The sequence below is a fragment of the Anolis carolinensis genome, chromosome 6, assembly GCF_035594765.1.
Source record: "Anolis carolinensis isolate JA03-04 chromosome 6, rAnoCar3.1.pri, whole genome shotgun sequence".
NCBI lineage: Eukaryota > Metazoa > Chordata > Lepidosauria > Squamata > Dactyloidae > Anolis > Anolis carolinensis.
In genome coordinates this window covers 48,876,081-48,901,304 of record NC_085846.1, presented here as the reverse complement: position 1 = coordinate 48,901,304, position 25,224 = coordinate 48,876,081, and the positions used below count along the sequence as shown (strand labels likewise).

At 38.7% G+C, this 25,224-nt stretch overlaps 1 protein-coding gene across 4 annotated transcripts in view; it reads right to left on the bottom strand.

Annotated features, from left to right (window-relative positions):
• The window catches only part of invs (inversin), a 94,472-nt gene that overhangs the window by 32,178 nt on the left and 37,070 nt on the right, over positions 1-25,224 (bottom strand). For all 4 annotated transcript variants that reach the window (XM_062984073.1, XM_062984074.1, XM_062984075.1 and 1 more), the window contains exons 4-10: positions 14,999-15,172; positions 14,087-14,254; positions 13,459-13,639; positions 11,843-11,952; positions 9,505-9,676; positions 7,045-7,200; positions 720-949 (exon numbers count right to left, since the gene is read on the bottom strand). In XM_062984073.1, the coding sequence (XP_062840143.1) occupies positions 720-949; positions 7,045-7,200; positions 9,505-9,676; positions 11,843-11,952; positions 13,459-13,639; positions 14,087-14,254; positions 14,999-15,172 (1,191 nt within the window). The remainder of the gene's footprint in view (positions 1-719; positions 950-7,044; positions 7,201-9,504; positions 9,677-11,842; positions 11,953-13,458; positions 13,640-14,086; positions 14,255-14,998; positions 15,173-25,224) is intronic.

Genomic DNA, 25,224 nt, shown 5'->3' with positions numbered 1-25,224 from the left:
GGAGGTCGGTGCATGGCCAGTCAACACACAGTCTTCACAGAGTGAGGTTCCAGTAGTGGTGTGATTACACAACGACAGTGGCTTCTCAGTCTGTTGCAGCCTTCTTCCGCCTTCACAGCCATTGTAACATGTACCATGTTATCCTCCGCCTGCTCTGCTGTTGAGGTATTAGGGTCTTTGGATTGTTCCCTTGACTGTGGAATTCCCTCCCCAGCAAAATTAAATTAGCCCACCCTACCTCCTGACGTTCATAAAAAGCTTAAAATTGGCTATGTAAGCAGGCATTCAATGAATGATGGCAATTCTCAAGCAGCTAAAGGAAAACCATGGGATTGATGAAATGTCTAAATCAGTTTAATTGTTTATGATTATGTCTGATGGTCTGTATAGTTTTAATTGATCTTAATTTTATAGTTATATGTTATTTTTTAAAAGATATGTAATATATTGTTTTTTATACAAATGTGAGGCATTCAATTTTTGCCATTTATTATGCTGTATATATCTTTGAGTACCCCTAGGGCTAAGAAAAGCAGTATAGAAATGCAATAAATAAATAAATAAATAAATAAAATATGGGAAGATGGAAGCAGAGACTCATGATTCAGCATTATGTCCAAACATACCCATCATGTTACAGACAAGAGATTCAGCCAGCAGAAATGAAGTGGTATTTGATCTGATAATCCTACTAGTACATGCAGTAATGAGAGACATACCTGTTTATCTTGAATATTTGGATCCGCATTATTATCCAATAGCACCATCATGCAATTAATGTAGCCTCCATAAGCAGCACACTGCAGTGGAGTTCTACCAGCATAATCCTGCACATTGGGATTAATTTTATTTTCTATCAAAATTTGGCAAACATCAGGGTTTCCTCCTAGAGCTGCCCAGTGTAATGGAGAATGGCCATCTTGGTCAACCAAATCCACTCTTGCTCCTCCTGTGAGAAGAACAAATCATTCAGTTAATAGGCAAAGCCTGCCACCTGATCATATCAGTAACTGATCAAAAACAGGTGATGATAAGAGTTTGAAGTGCATATATCACAACTATACAGAGAAGAGAACACAATACTGGTTACAGATTCCAATTTGCTGATAATCTTGGCTTATATTAAAAACAACCATGTTTCTAGCTTGAATGGGTTCAGAAGCAATATATGAAAATGTAGGCTCAATAGAAAATCAGAAAACAGCCAATGCTACCAATATTCCTCTTTTAAAATGTAATTTTATTAATATTTTAAATACATTAAAATGCACAGTTGTTGGGGGATATGCTCCAAATCAGTATAAGATTAACATTTTATATAAAGTGTTTGGATAGTTAGATCAACCCTATGATAACTGGTATCTTATGGAATGGGGTGGTATCTCCCCAAAAGATAGAACTTCTGAGAAAAGTATTAAGATCCCCCAAGGCAAATTACAAAATAACATCTGACGTAATTGACAATTTGGAATTGGTTGGTTCATGGAAATCTATCTATATATATAAAAGAGTGATGGCATCACGGTGACTCACAAAACAACAAAAGTACAGGCCCCGCAACCTCGAAATTTGACAACACAACCCATCATCCATGCCTCCAGGTTGATGCAGCAAAAAGAAAAGAAAAACAAAGTCCTAATTAGAGGGAGAGCAATAATTGTTTTTATCCAATTGCTGCCAGTTTAGAGGGCTAATCTCTGCCCACTTGGTCTCCTAGCAACCAACTCAGCCAAGGGACAGCCAGGGTTCAGTTAGGGGACAGGCACACTTAGGCCTCACTTAGGCCTCTTTCAGAGATTATCTAATTTGCACTGGATTATATGGCAGTGTAGACTCAAGGCCCTTCCACACAGCTATATTACCCATTTATAATCTTATATTATCTGCTTTGCACTGGATTATCTTGACTCCACACTACCATATAATCCACTTCAGTGTGCATTTTATACAGCTGTGAAGAAGGAACCTCATATAATCCAGTTCTAAGCAGATAATATAAGATTATCAATAAACAGTAGACTTTCACTTATCCAACATAAACAGGCCGGTAGGATAAGTGAATATGTTGGATAATAAGAAGGGATTAAGGAAAAGCCTATTAAACATCAAATTAGGTAATCGTTTTACAAATTAAGCACCAAAACATCATATTATACAACAAATTTGACAGAAAAAATAGTTCCATGCGCAGTAATGCTATTTAGTAATGACAGTAGAGTCTCACTTATCCAACACTCACTTATCCAATGTTCTGGATTATCCAATGCATTTTTGTAGTCAATGTTTTCAATATATCGTGATATGTTGGTGCTAAATTCATAAATACAGTAATTACTACATAGCATTACTGTGTATTGAACTACTTTTTCTGACAAATTTGTTGTCTAACATGATATTTTGGTGCTTAATTTGTAAAATCATAACCTAATTTGATGTTTAATAGGCTTTTGCTTAATGCCTCCTTATTATCCAACATATTCACTTATCCAATATTCTGCCGGCCCGTTTATGTTGGATATGTGAGATTCTACTGTACTGTATTTACAAATTTACCACTAAAATATCACAATGAATTTAAAACACTGACTACAAAAACATTGATTATGAAAAGGCAGACTGCGTTGGATAATCCAGAACATTGTATAAGTGAATGTTGGATAAGTGAGATTCTACTTTGATATGAAATAATTACTGGGATAGAACAATGCAGAACAATATAATCTCTAAAACCAGGACAGTAAATAAACAGAGGAATTCCACACAGGAAACAATCAGGGCCAGCTAACACCTCCCAACAAAGTATTCCCATCATCAAGGTCTGGCAAATCCTCTGTTTTCTCAGGGACACAGACAGTAGAAGCACACAAAATATCGCAAACAATACCACTCTGAAAACAAGGGAATTTCAGACAGGAAAGAATCAGGGCCAGCTAACACCTCCCAACAAAAAATTCACTCAGGGAGGAAACAGCCAGGCTTTAAAGCTGCAAGGCCATTACATCCTAATCATTTTTCCTAATTGCAGCATTCATACTTGCCTCCAACAGAAAAAAAAACCAATCAGAAATATTGTATATTCACAACCTTTAGGAAATAATATCCCCTGATGGCACAGCGTGTTAAAGCGCTGAGCTGGTGAACTTCTGGACCGAAAGGCCGCAGGTTTGAATTGGGGGCGCGGAGAGAGCCCTCACTGTTAGCCCCAGCTTCTGCCAATCCAGAAGTTCAAAAACATGCAACTATGAGTGCATCAATAGGTACTGCTCCGGCGGGAAGGTAACGCCACTCCATGCAGTCATCCCACATGACCTTGGAGGAGTCTACGGACAACGCCGGCTCTTCGGCTTAGAAATGGAGATGAGCACCAACCCCCAGAATCATACATGACTGGGCTTAATGTCAGGGGAAAACGTTTACCCTTTACCTTAACTACCACCAATTCCTCAATACTTTATATCCCATACCACCATACTTCGCCACAGCAATGCGTGGCCGGGCACAGCTAGTATATATATAAAAATGTAATGTGACCCTTTACTATGGAGTAAACAGCAAAACCATTGAACCCAATCACACCAAATTTGGCCACAGAAGACATAGTCACCCAAGCTACGTCTTCACATCAAAAAACCATAAAAATATAAACAGGAAGTAATTTAAAATCCCCCAAAACCAAAAGGACACGACAGTGCATGCGCCAATGCCCCCCCCCCCCCCCCGTGCGAGGGAAAAATAACATATCAACTGTTGCGAGGGAAGAGAAGCCTAGCCATGGAGTCCAGAGTGACTTAGGAAAAGATATCACTGCAGGAAATACCTGAATAAGAGGTCCCCTTTCAGCTCCAGCAAAATCATATATATTATTATTACTGCTCTTCCTCATGAAAGGTCTCCGGCTTCTGTTTTTGCGGGAGGGAGAAGCAGGGTGCATCTAAAACAGGCATGGGCAAACTTGGGCCCGCCAAGTGTTTTGGACTTCAGCTCCCACAATTCCTAACAGCATCAGACCCAGGGGGAAAAGGAAGAGGCATGAGGCTGTTAGGAATTGTGGGAGTTGAAGTCCAAAACACCTGGAGGGTCCGAAACGGGAATTCCAGACAGGAAACAATCAGAGCCAGCTAACATCTCCCAATAAAGGATTCCCCCAGGTACTAAGCAGCCAGATCTTGAAGCTGCAAGGCTATTCAATGCTAATCAAGGAGATCAATTGCAACATTCACATCTGCCTCAAGCACACAAAAGTTCTTTCCCCCACATTAGCCATTCCACAGACATATAAACCCCTTTGTTGCCCAGCTTGATTAACACTGAAAGCCAGGCTGCTTCCTATGCCACAGCACGTTGCTTAGAACTGGATTGACTCCACACGGCCATATAATCCAGTTCAGTGTGGATTTTATACAGTTGTGTAGGAGCCTCATAGAATCCAGTTCTAAGCAGATAATATAACATTATAAATATAATATATAATGATTACTGTGTTATAATAATATAGAACAATATCATCTCTAAAATCAGGTCAGTAAATAAAGAGCAACACTTTGAAGACAGGGAAATTCCAGAAAGGAAACAACCAGGGCCAGCTAACACAGGAAGCAGCCACGCTTTGAAGCTGCAAGGCAATTAAATGCTAATCAAGGTGGTTAACTGCAGCATTTATACTTGCCACACCAAGACTATTCATTGCTATTCAACCTGGTCAACTAAGAATTCCACAAGGTAATAAGCGGCCAGGCTTGCAAGCAGCAAGGCGATTCAGTGCTGTTCAACCTGGCCAACCTAGATAGAAAACCCTTAGGTTTTGAAGCCACGAGGCTACTCTGTCCCATTCAACCTGCCAAAGGAAGGATGCCCCTATATAGAAAGCAGCCAGGCTTTGAACCAGCGGAAGATGCAATTCAAATTGGCCAAAAAACCATTTCCCCAGAATGCAAGTACCCATCCTTCCAAGCAGCAAGCCTATTCCACTGTATTCCAGCTCACCAAACAAGGATTCGCATAAGAAGAAAACAGCCAGTCTTTGAAGCTGCAAGGCTATTCACTGCAACAAATGATTCCCATAAGCCACAGCAACGAATGACAGAGCACAGCTAGTACAAATATAGAGATGTTACAAAGTATACCTATTTTATGTGTTGTTGTGTATACCTATTTTTCTGAGAGACATGGATCATTTTCAAGATGTGCTACCAATATTCTTGAAGCTATTCAGGTATGTATGTAATCAGTCCAATGGGTGGGACAAAGGCTCACTGTAAGTCCCATTTAAGAACACATACAAGCTGGAGTAAAATATAATTCATTTCATATGTGACTGAGGAAAATGTTCCTCTTGTTCCTCAAAAATTCCAGGTTTGCATTCTGTCTATGATAATTTCATTACAAATTCAAGTGATCTCACTACACGCAGGGATAGAAACAGCAAACTTCACATATATTAGTCAATGTCATTTGAAAGGGACATGCGATCAAGAGGATCTATAAAGAAATTTCTGGCCATTCATCCATCCTGAATTTTCCAGTAGATGGGAGTAAAAAAAAATATACAAAAGAAAGAAATATTTTGCTTGGAGAGTTCCCCCCCTCTACTTTTTTCTTTAAAAGGAACCAAGAAGATGGAGGTTGGTGGCTCAATATTTCCATTTACAATCCAAGATTAAAGGAAGTAATTCAATTGAAATGTTGTCTTTTTGTTGGAATGCTTTGCAGTAGACAACTAATGCCTCTGGATAATACTGGGCTCTTTGTAAGGGAGGTTCATGAGAAGGAACACAGGACATACTGTACTTCACTGCTTGGATCATTAGGACCCAGTTTCAAAGCTAACATCTGAACAACACTGAGAACAGACAGAACATATTGGAAAGAATTTCAGGACAGAGAAGGAAAAACCTTCAATAGACAATTGGAAGATTTATTTTAAAGACCAAATTAAATAGAAGGACACTGTCCAATACACATTTTGGTGCCTCAAATATTAGACCTGTTTCAGGGTATATTTGACCTGTTGATTCCAAAAATGGTACTGGCTTTCCCTTATCAGTTCTAGTTTTTTGATATACAGAACATGCCATCTACCAGTTACCTTTTGCTCACCCATAAAAAACCATAATAACCTTATCTAAGACTCTAGAGCTGATGCTGTCTATCCAATGCAATTTTCTGAATCAGTGCCCCAAATAACCTGAGGAACAGGCCTAAAAGCCATGACACCAAGAATTGTTTTGTGTTAGGAATTGTTATCAGTGAGTTTATCTAGTTTATACCAATCAAACAACTATTGCTCAAGCTATAATATCTGAGTAAGCAAATAAATAAATATTAATTTAAATGGTGGTCTCAAAATACTTCAATTCTGTAAATCATACAAAAAATCAAAAATTATTTTACATCACAACTACACTTACTGGAGGAGTTTGGGGAATTGACTCCACATGGTAGAAGTTGTAGTTCACCCTGCATCAAGTCAGAGCACTGTGACTCCTACTGGGGAATTTAGTGTTGTAGTTCACCTACACCAAGAACGCTATGAACTCAAACAATGATCAGTCTGGACCAAACTTGCCATGCATACCTGATATGTCAGATTTGAATACTGGTGGGTTTTGAGGGGAATTGGCCTGGACATTTGGGAGTAGTAGGTACTGGGATTTATAGTTCACCTGCAATGAATGAGCACTCCAAACCGCACCGATGATGGACGAAACTTGGCACACAGAGCCCCCATAACAAACAGAATATATTGGACAAGTTTGGGGAAAAGGGAGTTATAGTTCACCTGCATCCAGAGAAACAGTGATCCCCACCAACAATGGACCCACTCTAAACTGAGAATACCTAACATTCAAAGACAAATAATGCCTTTTTCAAATAACCTGGGCATTGCTGGGTCCCCAAGCTAGTATATAATAAACTACACTGACAAATAAATAATAATAAAAAATACAAGATGATATATTCTGTCTTGTCATTACAGTTAATTCATTTTGAAAGCTGTAGACATCAGTATTTCTATAAAGGCATTTATAGCTTTGCACAGCTGACCTTTAATGAGCGCCTGTATCACTTCTTTATGTCCCATCTCACAGGCACGGAAAAGTGGAGTGTGTTTCATTACGTCAGTAGCATCTATCTGGGCTGCATGTTTTAGCAGCAATTGCACAGTGCTGACATGGCCAGAAAGGGCAGCAGCATGTAATGCTGAAAGATGACAAGAAAGGAATTTAGAAATTAAAGGACAGCAATAAGAACTGTGGACACAGCACATAAGCTTTAGTTACATTCCATTTTATTTTCTGATACCTAGACATCAGTGTTTAGGAACCTACATTTGCTCTCACTATTTTATTTTTTTGTCTTTTTTTATTATACATTCCAAAACTACTGAAACCCAAGAGACAAAATCAATATACAGTAGAGTTCCGATTATTCAACATAAACGGGTGGGCCGAATGACAAATAACCGGAAATAACGGATAATAGGGAGGCCCTATTATCCCTCCCGGCAAGCCAGTTTAGGGAAGTGCTCCGTGCACGTTGCTGCCTAGCAATGCACACGGGTGCCTCCAAATAGGCGAGTGCTCGCTGGAGGAACGGGGCTCGTCCCTATGACAAGCACTTGGCTTCGGGAAGTACCCCGTGTGCGTTGCTGCCTAGCAAAATGCATGGGGCGCCTCCCAAGGGGCGAGTGCTCACCGGAGGGCTGAGGCTCGTCCCTACGGAGAGCACTCGGCTTAGGGAAGCCCCATGTGCATTGTTGCCTAGCCTCCAAAGGGCCTGGCACGTGGAATAATACGATAGGTTGGATAACCGGAAGTCAGTTAACCGTAACTCTACTGTAAATTCTTACTAAATAAAGGCTGAGTTTTAAGTCTTGATTTCTGATTATATTTCTACTACGGAACATTTATTCTTGATGAGCTGCTTCATAACCAGTCCCAAATTTAGAGAATGCCACCATCAAATGGATGGAATTTGGCTTCATGGGTTGACCCTACAGTGTACTCTAGATCCTATTTTTCCATATTACATTCTTTACACAGAAGGCAGTAAACTACTCAACCAGACAAGATGTGTGGCGTACGTAACAATGCACTTAAGTAAAAGAACTCCTGTGTCGGCATGGTCGGGTTCTTTCCCCCTTCATCATTCATTCTGACGCAGGCATTTTGTTTCCAAGTCTCTGTTCAGTATTTTCTTGTAAGCCAAATTTTCTTGAAGAGAGTCACAATGACTAAAGAGATTCTTCAGCCAGCTGGTTACAATGGAGCCTTGTTCCATCAACACTTAGATGCTTCTCCATTGTACACAGCCAGTGACGGCAAAGCAGTAAAGCTGCCTCTGTACTGTTCCTACAACAGTGATCTCTAAGCAGAGCAAAATTCTTTTTCCTTGGTATCATTTTGCTACACAATACACATGCCTTGTGGTTTTATTAAAACTTCAGTTGAATGGAGAATGCGCTCTATCAGCAAATGCAAGAAACTATGCTAATGCAATGGCAGATCCAAGTCTAACCCAACAATTGTCATAGCAACTGTATCCCAGTTCTTTCTGGGAAAAATGTGTAATTGTAGAGTATATCCTTCAACTCACATTTTTCCAAAGTGAAAATGACCAAATTAGGCATGGCGACAAACCATTCTTTCTATTAAGCATAGAACGTCACAGGAGTGGGAACTTGCGGGGCTTCAGATGTTGTTGGATTTCAAGTCTCATAATTCCTTACCACTGGCTATGCAAGCCATGACTCATGAGAAACACAGTCCAACAACATCTGGAGGGGTACAAGATGCTCTTCCCTTGAGAAAGTGTTTCAAGCAAGGACAGAATGGATTAGTCTCCCTGTTTGTCATTAAAGCTGCTCACAACAGATACTTTTTTTAAAATCTGAGGTATGTTCCAGCATTAGAGCTGCTTGACCAAGGAGACCATACCGTGAACGTAGCTAAAAAAAAAAAAGAGTTGTGGATATAGTTTTTGTTTTTGCTATAAGAACATCACACAAACACATATATACAGACATTTTTATGTGAATAGAGCAGGATCACATGTAGCCTTTCCTCCCAAATACAAATCATGAATAAATTACACTTATTCTTTTAAAATATTATGACTGTGTACAAGTTGAATATCTAATGCCTTTGTCTGTGAATCAATTAGCATTTAAGTTACGATAATTTATTTCCGTTTATTCATACAGTAAATTTTTTATGCTAGGATCTGGAAAACTACCTTGGCTACCAAACTACCAATGCTTGCAAGCACCCAGTAAGATATTTTAATAAACATTTCCCCCCATTCACCAAGTGCTGGGAGAAGCAGAAACTGTTTTCATTCTTTCTAAATGAATTTCAACATATTTGTTCATCCTGTTTTGCTCATTAGGGGAGATTTATGCATTCACACGGCACCCTCAGGGTGAACTCAAACACATTGTGTGTTTATAAGATTGAAGTCCCTAGAAATGTTGTAAGAACCATCTTGTTTTGTACATTACTTTACCTGTGCCACCATATTTGTCTGTCATGTTAATATCAATGTCCAATTTCAAATCCAGCATTCTTTGGATGACATCGTCACTGCCCTTCCCAGCAGCCCACATAAAAGATGTTCTTCCCTCAAGGTCTGAGTCATCTTTCATAGAAGGATGTTTAAAAAATGCTTCAACTGTTTCCTAGAGCACAAACATACACAAGGTAAGAATGGTATTGAAAATATGGCTTTATGTATCTCAGAACATGCTATTGCTACATCATACTACAGAAAAAAAAACATAATTTTGTATGGAAATGTAGTCAAGCCTCATAAAAATCTGGCAATGTCACCAGCATGGAGGCAGGAGAGTCTCAATTCTGTACAGACACAGTTTAAGACTAGTCTTAGCCAAGGAAAAAAGCGACAATGTCTCAGTCATCACTTCACTTGCATAAGTGTATAACTCAATTAATGCAGGTACATGGTATTTTAGAGCTACCCTACATGATTATTTTTGCTTCACAGAGAACAGATAGACTCAGATAAGTGGCTGCATCCACAAAGCCAGATACAAAATGTTCACTGAGATCCCTTACTATACTGTTTCTGGGAGTTGAAGCTAAAAACTTCTGAAAGGTTACCCTGTTCCTACCTCGACATATAGATATCAAGACAGTAGTTTACTTACTTAATTTTTACCACCCCCTTCTCCTTATATGCATTAAAATATGACTATAAAATTTAAAAACAATTAAACAATGTATGTTAATGAAACCATTAAATATTAAAATATTAAAATGTATTAAATCTTTATCCCCACCTTAAAAATTCCAACAACAATGACTTTAAAAGCCAAACTCTGGTCAGTTTATAAATACCTAACGGTAGAAAAATGTTTTTACCTGCTAATGAAAGGCATGCAAGAAGGGGGTCTCTCTTCAAGTTCCGAAGTCTGGGAACAGCCACTGATCTATACTACACTGATGTATACTATACTGTTGTAGTATAATCACTGTTGCATCACCATCACATAAACAAAGTAAACCAATAAATATTATATTTATAGTTCACATGAAAACAGAGAAATGAACAATGTATTTATCTATCTATATATGGAAGTGGAAGTATGTATGTATGTTTGCAAATTTGTTTTGCAAAGGCTCCTACATGGCTTGATACACCTTGATCAAATTTGGTACACATATTTTCAGTGATCCAACTTAAAATGCTGTCAGGGTTCCAACTAAAAAAAATCCATCCTATTCACGACTAGGGTCTCACAAAACAAATAGATAGGTATGTATGCATGCAGCACTCAAATGCAAAAACAATATAAATAAAAAAGGCTAACTCGGAAAGAGAGATGACAAATGAAACAGGGAGACAGTCTAGGAATCTCTTCTAAAGGGCCAGATCATTGCCATGGAGACATTCTCCAAGGGAGGCCTTCTCAGAAGGACAGGCAAAGATGAAAGAGGGCTGGAGAAAGAAGTCCTTAAGACAATAAAACAGAATCCTATATTCACAGCAGTGTATTTGTATGCATGGAGGAACAAATTAATCCGAGTTAATCTGTGCTGAGAATCTGAGTCCTGAAACTTTTATAAATCACTAGTTTATGTACCTGGCGCTACATTTTCTAATGGAACCCTTCACAGAATCATAAACGGAACAATTAATATTTCTAAGAAAAAGTATTAGAAAATGTATACCCTGGCAATGCTGGGAAGATATGCTAGTAGCAAATTTAAACCAAAGAATAGTTAAAATATATTTAATAGATATCATATTTATATTCATTTCTCTGTTTTTATATTTGCTGTAAATATCATATTTATAGATTGATGGTATTTTTATGTATTTCTTTTATTAACGCAATAATCTTTTGTGTTTCTTGGATTTATGCTTGAGATCTTGCCCCCCCTTTTTTTTATCAGTCACAGCCTGAGCTTTCCACTTCTCTGGCTGTTAGAGTTAAAACACATTAAATAGGTAGAGAATGACAACCATTAAAAAAAACTCAGACAAGTTGAAAAGGTCTTGAAGAGGATTAGTTACTTATGTTGCAGGATTTACTCACTCTTTTCAGTTAAAAGGTATTTTTCAAAAATCCCTGCAACAACTATTTGAAGAAAAAGGATACTGGGACAAAAAGACATGTATAGATCATGTCTTAAAGAAAACTTGCAAAGTTTACTTAATAAACTATCATCTGTCTACAACCAATGGCTGTTTAATATGAGAAAGTACTGTCATCAGTACTATGGTAAACAGACAGGCCTACTGTATTAATGAAATCACCAAGAACAAAGAGCTCTATCTTCCTCAAAGTGATATTTTAAAATAACATACTCATTTCACTTACAGCAAAATTGCTTTGGGCTGCATAGTGTAAAGGTGTTGCTCCTTGACTGTCAGATGGGATGGTCCCAATCTTATTTCTTTCTAAAAGAAGGTCAACTATCAGCGCATGGCCTAAAAAGAAAGTAATGACATATAGTAGGTTATCAACACCATATTCCCTACTTTGATACATGTAGTTAAGATTTCTTATCCCATGAGATGGTAGCAAAAACTTTACATACATTTGGAAATTCAAAAGAATTTCATGCCCCTGAATATATTTTTCAGGTCCCTGAATATATTTTGTAAATCTAAAAATACTGGGCTCCTAGTTTCTACTGGGTGTGGTTTCAGACTGCTGCCAAAATTCATGAATATTCAAGTCCTATTATATACAGTGTCGTCCCTCATATAAAATGATGAACAAATGAGTGTTGTAGAAAGCCTGAATATCTATGATATTATGGAAAAATATTGCAGGGTATAGGAGCCCTGGTGGCGGAGCTGCTGAACTTGCAGACCGAAAGGTGCCAGGATCAAATCCCGGGAGTGGCTTGAGCGCCCGCTGTTAGCTCTAGCTTCTGCCAACCTAGCAGTTCGAAAACATGCCAATGTGAGTAGATCAATAGGTACCGCTCTGGCAGGAAGGTAACAGCGCTCCATGCAGTCATGCCGGCCACATGACTTTGGAGGTGTCTATGGACAACTCTTCGGCTTAGAAATGGAGATGAGCACCAACCCCCAGAGTCAGACATGACTGGACTTAACGTCAGGGGAAACCTTTACCTTTACCTATTGCAGGGTATGCCTACATATCAGCATAGTGCTTAGCACACAGCAAAATCAAGGTTTTCTTTAGTGAATTAAAAATATATATATTCAAGTTATGGTTATTTGAATCCACAGATGCAGAACTCAATTTTCCAGTGGCGCCATTGCACTTCCTTTCTACAAAATGCTAGAGAAAAGAATAAGTGTATGTGGGACAGGGACGAGGAGCTCCTCTTAATGCAACTTCAGAAGAACCCAGGGTGGACCAGCAAAGGTTCATCACCAAAAACAAAACCCAGCACATTTTGCAGGGAGATACCACAAACATTTCAACTTAGATCATTTTTGCAGAAGCAGAATTGGGTGTAGTTATAATGCCATCTGGTCCATTTGTTATTGATAGTTTTCAGCTTGTGTAAACTGAAGAGGATGACAATCTATTTGGAGGGATGAGACCAACCATGTGTTCTATGCTCATCTTAACTTTGGAAATTGTGCTGGACTAAATTTCCTTTATATCAATGTTGGGCAATGTCTTGTTAAGGATAGTGCAATTCCAATGACTCTGAAAGACCAGCTAAATGGAGGCACTTTAGGGTAGATCTTGTCTACAAGACGGTGATTTTCCTGATGCAGACAGTACTAATCTTGACACCAATTTTATAAGGCATTTGGTAGCTTCCCATGTATATACACAAGTTCCTAAATACAATATAGTAGTCTCTTTTCCTAGAAATCACTTCACCTCAACTAAGCTTCTTCTAGTCTTTCCTGAGGGAGCAGGTGCCAATGAAAAAAATAGTATTCACAAAATGAGTAAAAAAATAGGTCAAAAAGAACTTAGAAATCCTGTCATTCAGTCTTTACCTAGCAAAGCTGCCCAGTGAAGAGGCGTTCGAAATAAATTATCGTAAGAGGTAACGTTACAGCCTTGATAGGAAGTCAACAGATCAACAACAGCCACGTTCCCATCAGCAACTGCAAAGTGAAGGGGAGTTCGTCCTTCGTAATCTTGCCAGTTTAGCAGAGATTCAGTTGGAGCGGCATCCTAATTGATTAAAGTATCAGTTAGATAAAATAAAGTAAGCAATAAAAGATGGTAAAGCATTGGCAATAAGCCCAGATTTAGTAGCATAATCAGAAAAAGATGTTTTATAATTAATACAACTACACCTGTTAACAATATTTAAACTTAAAATGCCCTTATAGGAAAACCACAGAATTTTAAAAGCATTATTAGTCACTGAGGGAGCAAGCATGGTGTAGTGGTTTGAGTGTTGGACTAAAACACTGGGATACAGGGTCTGAATTCCCATTCACTCATGGAAACCCATTGGGTGACTGTGGGTAAGTCCCAGCCTCAGAAAAAAGCAAGCCACAAGTGGAAAAGTTTAACAGGACCTGCTCTAGAGCAGTCTGATGTGTGTAGAATTCACTGGGATTCTTATTTTCTATGCTCTGTGTGTAGAATAATGATTGGAACAGAAAACCTTACCAAAATACACTTGACAGTATGAACTGCACTGGAATCCTTGTGGTTAGCTGCCCAATGAAGTGGAATTTTCCCTTCAATATCTGGGATTCCAATATTAGAATCATGTTTAATTAGAAGTTTCACATGCTCTGGATTATTGTAATATGCACTCCAGTGAAGAGCAGTTTGCTGGGAATAACAGAAAAAAAAACACAAAATGTTGAAAAACATATTTTTAAAACACTAGAATTAGAACAGGTAGCCTGTGTGGTTTTATTCGTTATTTGTGCCCTCACACACACACACACACACACACACACACACAAGTGTTAGGGTTTCTCTGATAAGGGGAAAATAATGGGAAAGTACAAGGAAGGGAGAATGGTAAATATTGTTGTCTGACCTGTACATTACCATCCATGAAAGAGGGAATGTAATTGGCAAAAGATAAAACAGAAACCTGAAAAAGTAGGACACAAGACAGGTACTCCTCACTACCCATTTTAACTATTCTAGATTACATAGTACAATCCAAAAGGAAAGCTGAATCAAAATACAATCTAAATCAACAGTTTTTTATGTTAATTCAGGTTAGAATATATCCGAAATAGTAGAAAACAAAAGATGGAATAGTTTCCAGTGATAATATACACATATCTACAATGTCTTTCACTCATTCTAGACAAGACTCAGGCTCCTTCTACACTGCCATATAAAATCCAGATTATCTGCTTAGAATTGGAGTATATGGCAGTGTAGACTCATATAATCCAGTATCTCCATTTGTCAAGGCACAAACTCTTTTTTGAAATGCACGTCAGTTGACTGTCATAGAATGTTCCAGGGTTTGTTCTGTTCAGATGACACTGTACAGAGACTACTAAGAAAAAAACAGAGATAAAAGGATAATGAAAACAATGCAGTATTGTTTACCTTGTTCTTGTCCTGTGTGTCTACTTCTCCTGGTGCCATGTATTTTAGCAACAAAGCTAAGCATTTTGGACTCTTATGGCGGGTAGTTAAATGTAAAGGAGTAATTCCTTCCAAATCCTTCTTCATCCAGTTTGCTCTACGAGCAAGTAAAAGTTTCATAAAGCGGTAGTTTCCCTAGGTAATTTAATGAAGGGAGGTTAATTTCAACTGATAAGTGATTACTAACGACTAGTGATAACTATCATTTTTGAAAGCAATAATTAGGGCACTGGCAGGTTAAACAGGATGCAGCATGCTTGTCTTCGATCGAATTATATATGTGACAATATGATGTTTACTCAAAGAGTTTGGGAAATCCAATTTTAATCTCTTAAGTAGCCAATTTGTATCCCACATTGGATAAAAGTAAGGAAAAGTAACACCAAAAATAGTACAACGAGTTGTCCCATAAAATAAGAAGTCCTCAGGTTACAAACATCATTGGCAATCACTCCTGGCTGAGTATGATTGTCTTCCAAAGATAGTCTTGGGAATACAGTAGTGTCTCACTTATCCAACATTCTAGATTATCCAACACATTTTTGCAGTCAATGTTTTCAATATACAGTAGAGTCTCACTAATCCAAGCCTCGCTTATCCAAGCCTCTGGATAATCCAAGCCATTTTTGTAGTCAATGTTTTCAATATATCCTGATATTTTGGTGCTAAATTCGTAAATATAGTAATTACAACATAACATTACTGTGTATTGCACTACTTTTTCTGTCAAATTTGTTGTATAACATGAAGTTTTGGTGCTTAATTTTTAAAATCATAACCTAATTTGATGTTTAATAGGCTTTTCCTTAATCCCTCCTTATTATCCAAGATATTCACTTATCCAAACTTCTGCTGGCCCGTTTAGCTTGGATAAGTGAGACTCTACTGTATTGTGATATTTTGGTGCTAAATCTGTAAATACAGTAATTACTACATAGCATTACTGCCTATTGAACTACTTTTTCTGTCAAATTTGTTGTATAACATGATGTTTTGGTACTTAATTTGTAAAATCATAACCTATTTTGGTGTTTAATAGGCTTCTCCTTAATCTCTCCTCATTATCCAAAGTATTCGGTTATCCAACGTTCTGCTGGCCCGTTTATGTTGGATAAGTGAGACTCTACTGTATTTAGAATGACTGAAACCATGTCCATTGCCCAGTCTGTAGCTAGGGGCTTCCAGATTTCACAGTCCTGCCCCCATCACCACTTGCTGGATCACCATGACATGATTTTGTTGGTTTTGGTTTGCTTGGAAGATGTTGGTGCATGAATTTATTTTATGTGTGGCGATCCCAAGTGCACTGCAACCAACACATGATCTTCACAGAAAGAGGTTATAATCCAATGCCATGTATACCATGACGATTGGTGTCCTCTTGTCTGTTGCAGCCTTCATCCGCCTTCACAATTGTAACATACATCATATTATTATCTGCCTGTTCTGCCAGTGAGGACTTCTTTGGATCCTTCTATGTAATACACAAGACATGATGTAGCTGTGTTTTGCTGGCTGCATCCCTCCCATTCAATGGCAGTTGAAAGTGGTGGGAGGGGCTCCCAACAGCTGCTGGATGAGACACGATGAGTTACAAATAATATAGGTTTTGTATGTTTGTTTTAAAACTGAATTTGTATATAAGTCGAAACAGGTACACATTTTTTCAGCTTTTATTACCATACGGAAGGGTTAACACCCCTGTAAGGTTTGTTTTGCTGTCTGTGCCCCTGTTCAGATGATTTCACATCACTTTCTGTTCCTGTGAAAGTTTGATAAAAAAAAGGGTTGTCATGGAAACAAGAATTGGCTTCAGTGGAGACACCTTTTCCCATGATAACTCTTACAGGGGTGAAATTCCTTTCATAGGGATAGATTTTCTCTCATTTCCAGTAGTCTCAGAGACAGTAAGTGAAATTAATTATTTCTAATGGGGATAAAAAAGTAGTAAAATCTCACAGTGGCTCTAATCCTACACCATACTAACAAAAACTAAAAGTATGATTGTCTGCCAAGGGTAGATTCTTGGTTGTGTGTCTGTAAATGACTATAGAGACCTATTCTGGATCCACGTGGTCTGTTACAGTGAAGAAATAGGTTTCCAGGTGGAAGGTGGCCATGACAAGGATTTGCTTAATGTACCTTCCTTTTGGCACGTTTCTCCCTTTTGCCCTCTATTCGTGCCTCCTCAATATGCCAGTTGGAGAAAACAGATGTGGACTGAGATTGCAGAACATGAAAAACAGGAACCAGAAGTGGAGAAAGTGGAGAAACAACTGAGCAAGATACTGGAGACAAATGTTGAATGGGCTACTAGGAACAAAACCTCGAGAAAGAGAAGTTTGAGAGATCTGGTCTTCAGGAGCTATCTGGGAAAGTTTTTAAAAATGGATTTTAAGAATATTATCATGAGTGATTATGGTTAAATTAGAAGAGTTTTTGAATCCAAGAGCTGTAGATGGAAAATATTACTACTATTAATATTGTATATACAGTACATACCTGTATTTTGTACTAGGGACCCACCCAAAACCTACAAAACCCATTAGCTCGCTGTAACGCTTTTAACAACCACCTCACAGATAAAATCTCTCACATAAGAGCCAACTTAGATGCTATCACTGGAGCGGAAGACAACAATGAGGTGCCCAGCAACTCTGTGAGTTGGATTACATTTGATTACATTTTCAATTGGTGAGTGAGTACTGTTGATATGGACAAGCTGCTGGGGCAAGCAAAGGAGGACAACATGCTTTCTTGATCCCTGTCCCTCTTGGCTGGTTGTCCAAGGAGGAGATGAAATTTGATAACAACAAATTATTACTGCATCTCTCAGGGAGGGTATTTTCCATTCTGTTCAGACCACTGCTGAAAAAGCCCTCCCTGGATCCCCTGGACCTTAATAACTGCAGACTAGTGTCTAACCTCCCTTTTTTGGGCAAGGTGATTGAGAAGGCAGTTGCCCTCCAAATTCAGGCAGTCTTGGATGACACATACTTCCATGACCCATTTCAAACCAGCTTCAGAGCAGGATACAGAGTTGAGACTGATATGGTCATCTTAGTGGATGATCTGCATCTCAACACCGATGGGGGAGTATGTCCCTATTGGTGTTTCTAGACCTCTCAGTGGCTTTCAGTATCATTAACCATGATATCCTTCTAGAACCTGGGGGGAGGGTATTGGAGGCACTGGTCATACCTCTCAGGCAGGTTCCAGATGGTGGTGCTTGGGGATAGCTGCTCCTCAAAAAAGGAACTGCTATGTGGTACCTCACAAGGTACTCTTCTATCCCCAATGATTTTTAATATTTACGTGAAACCGCTGGAAGAGATCATCCGTAGGCATGGAGCAAGGTGTTATTAGTATGCTGATATTGCCCAAATATATTTCTCTATGCCTTCAAAAGCAGCCACAGCTAAGGATAGTGCATCTCCTCTGAATGAATGTCTGGAGAAGATAATGAGCTGGATGAGGAAAAACAAATTGAAACTGAATCCAGACAAAACAGGGGTGCTTGCCATTAAGGGTCCTAATCTAGGGATGGAGGTGTGTCAACCAGTCCTGGAGGGGATAGACTCCCCTCGAAAGACTGTATTTGCATCTTGGGGGTGCTCCTGGATCCACCTCTCCAAATGTCTGCTCAGGGTAGATGTAACGGTCAGGAGTGCTTACTAACAGCTTCGGCTGAGATGCCAACTGTGTCCCTTCCTAGATTTGGAAGGCCTGAAGATGGTAGTGCATGCACTGGTGACATCAAGGTTGGACTTCTGCAACATGATTTACATTGGGCTACCTTTGTATCAAGTCTGGAAACTCCAGCTGGTTCAAAATACAGCAGCCAGATTGGTTAAGGGAACATCTAGGAATGAGCATATTACACCTATCCTAAAGTCACTCCACTGGCTGTCAATTAGTTTCCAGGCAATGTACAAGGTGTTGGGTTTGATCTTTAAAGCCCTACATGGTTTGTGTTCAGGCTGCCTACAGGATTGCCATCTCCCATACAATCTGCCCCACACACTTAGGTTCTCTGGGGGCAGTTACTCCAACTAGCCAATACCCGAGTAACAACAACCACCACCCAGAGGACCTTTTCATCAGCCGCTCCAGAACTGTGAAACGACCTGCCGGTAGAGTTCCAACGACTCAATCAGCTGCCGGAATTAAAGATACAAGTGAAGACCTATCTCTTCTGGCAGGCCTACCCAGACAGTTTTAACGATGAATTTTAAACTTCCACTGTATGCCTGATTTTTGTTTTGTGTATTTTAATATGGATTTTATGGAAATGTTTTAATATATGTATTTTACGGACTATATTAAAATGATTATGTGTTTGTTTATGTTTTAGTTATGCTTTTATCCGCCTCGAGCCATGAGGAGAGGCAGGCAAGAAATAAAACTATTATTATTATTATGGAGGAATCGCAGAATGTTCACAAATTTGTTAGGACATCCAATTTTCAAGAGGATAGTCCAGAGAGCATTATGATTCACAGTGTTAAAGATCTTTGCAAGGTCGATGAATGCTATGTACAAAGTTTGATTTTGTTCCCTGAATTGTTCTTGGAGCTGTCGTGAGGTGAAGATCATATCCACTGTTCCTCTGGAGAAAGCTCCCACAATCTGTTCTTTCTCTCTTTTTGAAAAGGGTTATATGATAAGTTCTTCATATACTCAAAGAGATTCACAAATAGTGGCAATCATAGTGGGCTCATGTTGAAATCTACCCATATTTCCAGACAAAAAGTGAGTAAGATAACAGGAGAGAGACTATAAGGCACAAGCATTTTTCTTATTGTGAGCTTTTTTGGACACTATGGTACATTGCCAGACAAAGCTGATACCTTGCAGATATATAGAATTATGTTACTAGTAAGAATGACAGAAGGCAGACTTTTCTAAACTAAATGATTATTTTGGGCCATATGTAAGACAGAATATAATTAAATTTAGATAACTAGTGGAATAGCAAAACACTATTCCACTGGTTATCTAAATTTAATTATAGTCAATATAAATTTCTTCTTAACATGAATCTTTTTCAAGTCAATAGTGAAAGTAGCAACACTAATCTTAACAGTGTGTCTAAATCTTAACAAAAGTACCCTTTTGGCACCATCACATTCACCATCCAAGACTCCAAAGACAAAACTCTTAAACACACAAAAGAGAACTCAGCTGAATAGCAATTTTATTTGCCCGTTTCCAAGCCTAAAGTGCTTATCCATCTGGCAAGGTATCTGAGGGAGCACACCAGCCAAGAACATTGCTATGACTTGAAAGCCATTCCTGTGATCAACTGGTTTCATTGAAAGAAAGGACGCATCTCTAGCAGTTCCACCACATTTCCTTTCCAAATGCTGACTGTTGTCACAACATTTCTTTCCTAAATGCCCAATGCAACCTTGATATTATTCTGTCTGTTTCCACAGGAATAAGCAAAGCTATCCATTGGTGTATAGTGAAAGGATACAAGTACCAACATTGTTAAACTGAAGGAAAAGAGGCTATTTCTCAGTGTAATTTTTCTTTTAAAACAGAATTGCTGGTGTTTGTTTGTATTCACTGATCTTTGCTCTGATGTTTTTAGAACATTAATATGAGACTTCTGGTTTGAAAATACAGATAATATTTTGATATACAGCTCACTTCTGATTCTGTTACTATAGTGTTAGTAGAGATCCTGGAAATAATAATGGCCAAACTTAAGTTAAGGGGTCCGTTGCCTCTCATCTAGTAGCCCTAGTATTTATTTTGTTAATATGACATTCCACAAGGCCAGTGGTTCTCAACCTGTGGGTCCCCAGGTGTTTTGGCCTACAATTCCCAGAAATCCCAGACAGTTTACTAGCTGTTAGGATTTCTGGGAGCTGAAGGCCAAAACATCTGGGGACCCACAGGATGAGAATCACTGCACTGGGTCATGGAATGACCTGCCGGAAGAGATTCGACAGCAGAGTGGGCTGTCAAAATTTAAAACAGAATTAAAGACCTATCTGTTCCAGCAATCCTACCCAGTCAACTTTAACCGATGAATGTAAACCTACATTTTATTGGTATGAATTATTTTAATGTGTTTAATCTTATGCCTATATATTCTCATTTGTCTCATATTTTTATCTATGTATTTTACTGTGTTGTATCTCACCTCGAGGAGAGGCAGGGAACAAATGATGACGACGATGGCAATTGGACAAGGTCAAAAATTCAACAAATATACAAAACCAATAACAAAATTAAACAAAAATTGTACTGTCATAATTAGTACTATAATTTTCTTTGAAGGTCTGAGCTTTTACTACATGTCAGGAAATACTTTTGCTTATGAGATTTCAGTAATTGAGAACTTTTTATGAAATTCCAGATGTTAATCATTCTTCTTCAGACATTTAGCACATGTATGAAATTTGTTAACATGGAGAAGGACTGGAGACAGTTCTTCCAGTCTGCGAAGGTCATTTTTGTTGCCATTTGTACAGATTGGGGATGACTTACTATAGAGATAAAACCCCAGTATTTATAGAGGTTTTTCCTGGAGTATTATTTAAAAAGGCAAAATTTGAGCACCATTTGTATTAGGTTAAAGATAAAGGTTTTCCCCTGACGTTATGTCCAGTCGTGACCGACTCTGGGAGTTGGTGTTCATCTCCATTTCTAAGCCAAAGAGCTGGCGTTGTCCGTAGATACCTCCAAGGTCATGTGGCCGGCATGACTGCATGGAGCGCTGTTACCTTCCTGCCAGAGCAGTACCTATTGATCTACTCACATTTGCATGTTTTCGAACTGCTAGGTTGGCAGGAGCTGGGGCTAACAGCGGGCGCTCATTCCGCTCCCGGGATTTGAACCTGGGATCTTTTGGTCCGCAAGTTCAGCAGCTCAGCGCTTTAACACACTGTGCCACCAGAGGCCCGATTTGTATTAAAGTCATGTATTACTTGATACATATCACATTGTGCCTGCATAAGCTGTGGCCTTCCAGGTGTTTTGGACTTCAGCTCCCAGAATTTCTGACCGTTGGACAAGCTGGCTAGGGCTTCTTGGAGGGCCACAAGTTGTACAGGCCTGCATTACATATTACACTTTGTGTAGATACATATGTTAAACCTTAAGTGTTAGGTGTTATTTTTAATTACTTTTAAATTTTAATTTTCATGAATTGTATTGCTACATGTACTATACCTTAAGTGTTGCTGTCAGTTACTTTGTAATTAAAAACATTTTAAAATAGTTAAATGCCCTCACATTTCTCCAAACCACCCCTACAGCAAGGTTTTCAAAGTAAAAAAATTAATGTGTCACACATAAAATATTTAATCCTATTACAAGGCATTGCATTATTTTCTCAAAAGGAATGTATTTATGTAGAAAGAGATTTATGTATGTATTTTTATACAGTAGACAATGCAAGAATGCCATTTTTTAAAAAGGCTTCAACTTCACTTAACAGTTTGCTACGTTATCATGAATTGTGGTGGTAGCAACACAACATTGGAATATGCTCCTAAGAGAAGCCCATCTGGCTCTGATAGTTTAACAATTAGGCTTGTGAACAGATCCGTTTTGAAAAAATGGTCTTCCATGGGTTTCGCAGGTTTGGATGCCCGTAACGGCATGGGTTCCGCTGCCTTTGCCCCCCAGTCACAACAGAACAGTGGTGTTCGAAAACCGGCTACTTTTAGTTTCTTTTGGTTACACGTGGAGTGTGGAGAGAGAGGCAGCCACTAGAAGGGGAAGGATTGCAGGAAGCTGGGTTTCTTAATCCCTCCTTTCTCTCTTGATTTGGAGGCGGAATCAAAGAGCAAGGGGGGGGGGGTAGAAGGCATTCTAGGCAAGGTGCCAGTTCTCTTTTCTGGCACCTCCAAATCAAGACAGAAGGGTGGCCTTTTTAAAGGAAGCCCAGGATAGGATGCCTCCAGGTCTATCCTGCTTCCTTCCCTGGGAAACCCCCTTAAAATGCCTTGGAAAACTCCTTCTGCAGGAGAGAGCTGTACATACCTGTGGTTCCTGTCTCCTCTAGAGCAGAAACAGCTTTAATAAAGCATATGATCCAAAAATTATTTTTTGCACATGCCTAGTGGTTTCTTAAGCCTGCTGCCTTAAACTCAGGTCTCCTTGAAAGAAAGAAGGGAAAGGATCACAGAAGGCAGTTTCTTAAGCTCTTGCACTAAAAATGATGGAAAGGGGAGCTTTGTAAGTTCCAAGATTCTCACCTTGCTAAGTTCTGAAAGCTCCGGAAAATGGATTGGGGGCCACACTGAAATTTGGGACACCGAAATCAGATTGGGTTTTAACCGAAATGCACAACCCTATTATCTCACAAGTATGTTCTTCTGGAGAAAACAGATCCATAATAGGCAAAGAAAATAAACAGATTTTTCCAGTAAGAACTTTCAACCAAGTAGCCATGTAGACTTCTAGAATACAGCACCTTAAAGACTTAAAAGTTTACAATGGCAACAATTTCATAGACTCAATTTGACTCAGTACAATTATAGAGAATGCTGCATTTTGTAGATCTCTTGCAATCTACAAAATTCAATTGATAATTATGTATTGTTTTCTTCACAGGTGATTTGTTTGATCTCATCTCTCTTTTTCAAATGCCTTCTACCCATAGCTGAAGGTTATATTATCTGTCTTAGTAAGGATTCAAATAACTAATTTGAACATCAGATTAAGAATGTACCTGACACATAATCTTGCTTTAAAATCTCTCTTCATTCATATTTCCTTTTTGTATTGTTTCTGTGAGTTCCAGCAGAAACTGCATTACCTTTTAAACTTGTTTATCATACTTAGAATATGTTACACTTTTTGAAACCATCAAATAAAACAACAAAAACAGTAAAACATATCTCCCACTTAGGGCCAAAACCAGAGAAAAAATCAGGGGGGGGGGGATTTGATTTTTTAATGAATCATGAAAAGTAGTTCCTAACACAAAATAATTTAGAAATCAGGCTCCATCAATAAACTTCAATGGACACTCGTGGGGATTTGGTTAACCAGTTAAAATTCATGACTAAACCAGGTTTTTTTTTAACCTGACATTTTTTTTGGCTACAGCCTTGCTCCCACTATACTGTCAGTTAGATGAACTTGGGCAGCTAGAACAGCACAGATTCTTACATGGCCACCAGCATAAAAGCCCAATAGGACTCTAGAGTTGTATAATCTTACAGCAAACAGAAAAGGAGATTGCGCTGAGATGGAGAGCTTTAAACCCCACTGTTCTCATGTCTTTTGCAATGACAGATGTTTACATTTCAAAATCATTATGAAATAGTACTATATAGCAAAATTGATGCACAGCCATGCAGACTGAGTGCAATGAAACATTACTCTGTTCCATTCTGCAATAGATGGGAAAGCATGGTGGAAGGAAGTATTCAGAGGGCAATTATCCACTTGTGATCTGATGTGCTAAATTCCTAGGAAGACCACACTATGGGTATTCCACCTTCTGTTACTAATGAGACCAAGATCTCATCAGAAGGTACTACGTACTATTCTATCAGCTGATAACTTACAATTGAAACGGATCGGGATTGGTGCAAATTAAATGAATAATGGATATTGAGGTGCAAAACACTTTAATGCCTTTTAAATTGAAAATGTTAAAGCTCATTAAAATATAATCCTGTGATTTATTGAATTAAACATTTTCATCGTATTCAAGCATTTTTCTTAGCAGGATATTTCTTTATTATGTTTGCAGCACTAATTGGACCACATGCAAACCACAACCATTTTTCTTCAAGGAATATAAAATAGCAAACCATGGTGACTACCAAATAATGGAATTATGTTCTCTGTATATGTATAATATTAACACATCTAAACTCATTACTGTTAATAAAGAGCAGAGGGTTTAATCCTGTCTCCCCTCAACACTTCTATAAACAGAATAATAAGACCTGATAAAAGTACTGGCAGCAGATTATTTGGTCATAGATGCTAGTCTATTGTTCCTCTCACTTCCCACAACTACCTTCATTCATGTCTGAAAGGTGAGGGACCAGCAAGTCACTCATTAAGAGATATCGCAGTCCTGATATCAGGATTCATTCAGCTATTGAAGTACGGCACTGACAGTGTGGGCTCAGTGCCACTCCTCCCTGGCTTTCCATGCTGAGGAGCTAAACCATACTCGCCTGGTCTTCAGAAACTAGCCATGTTCT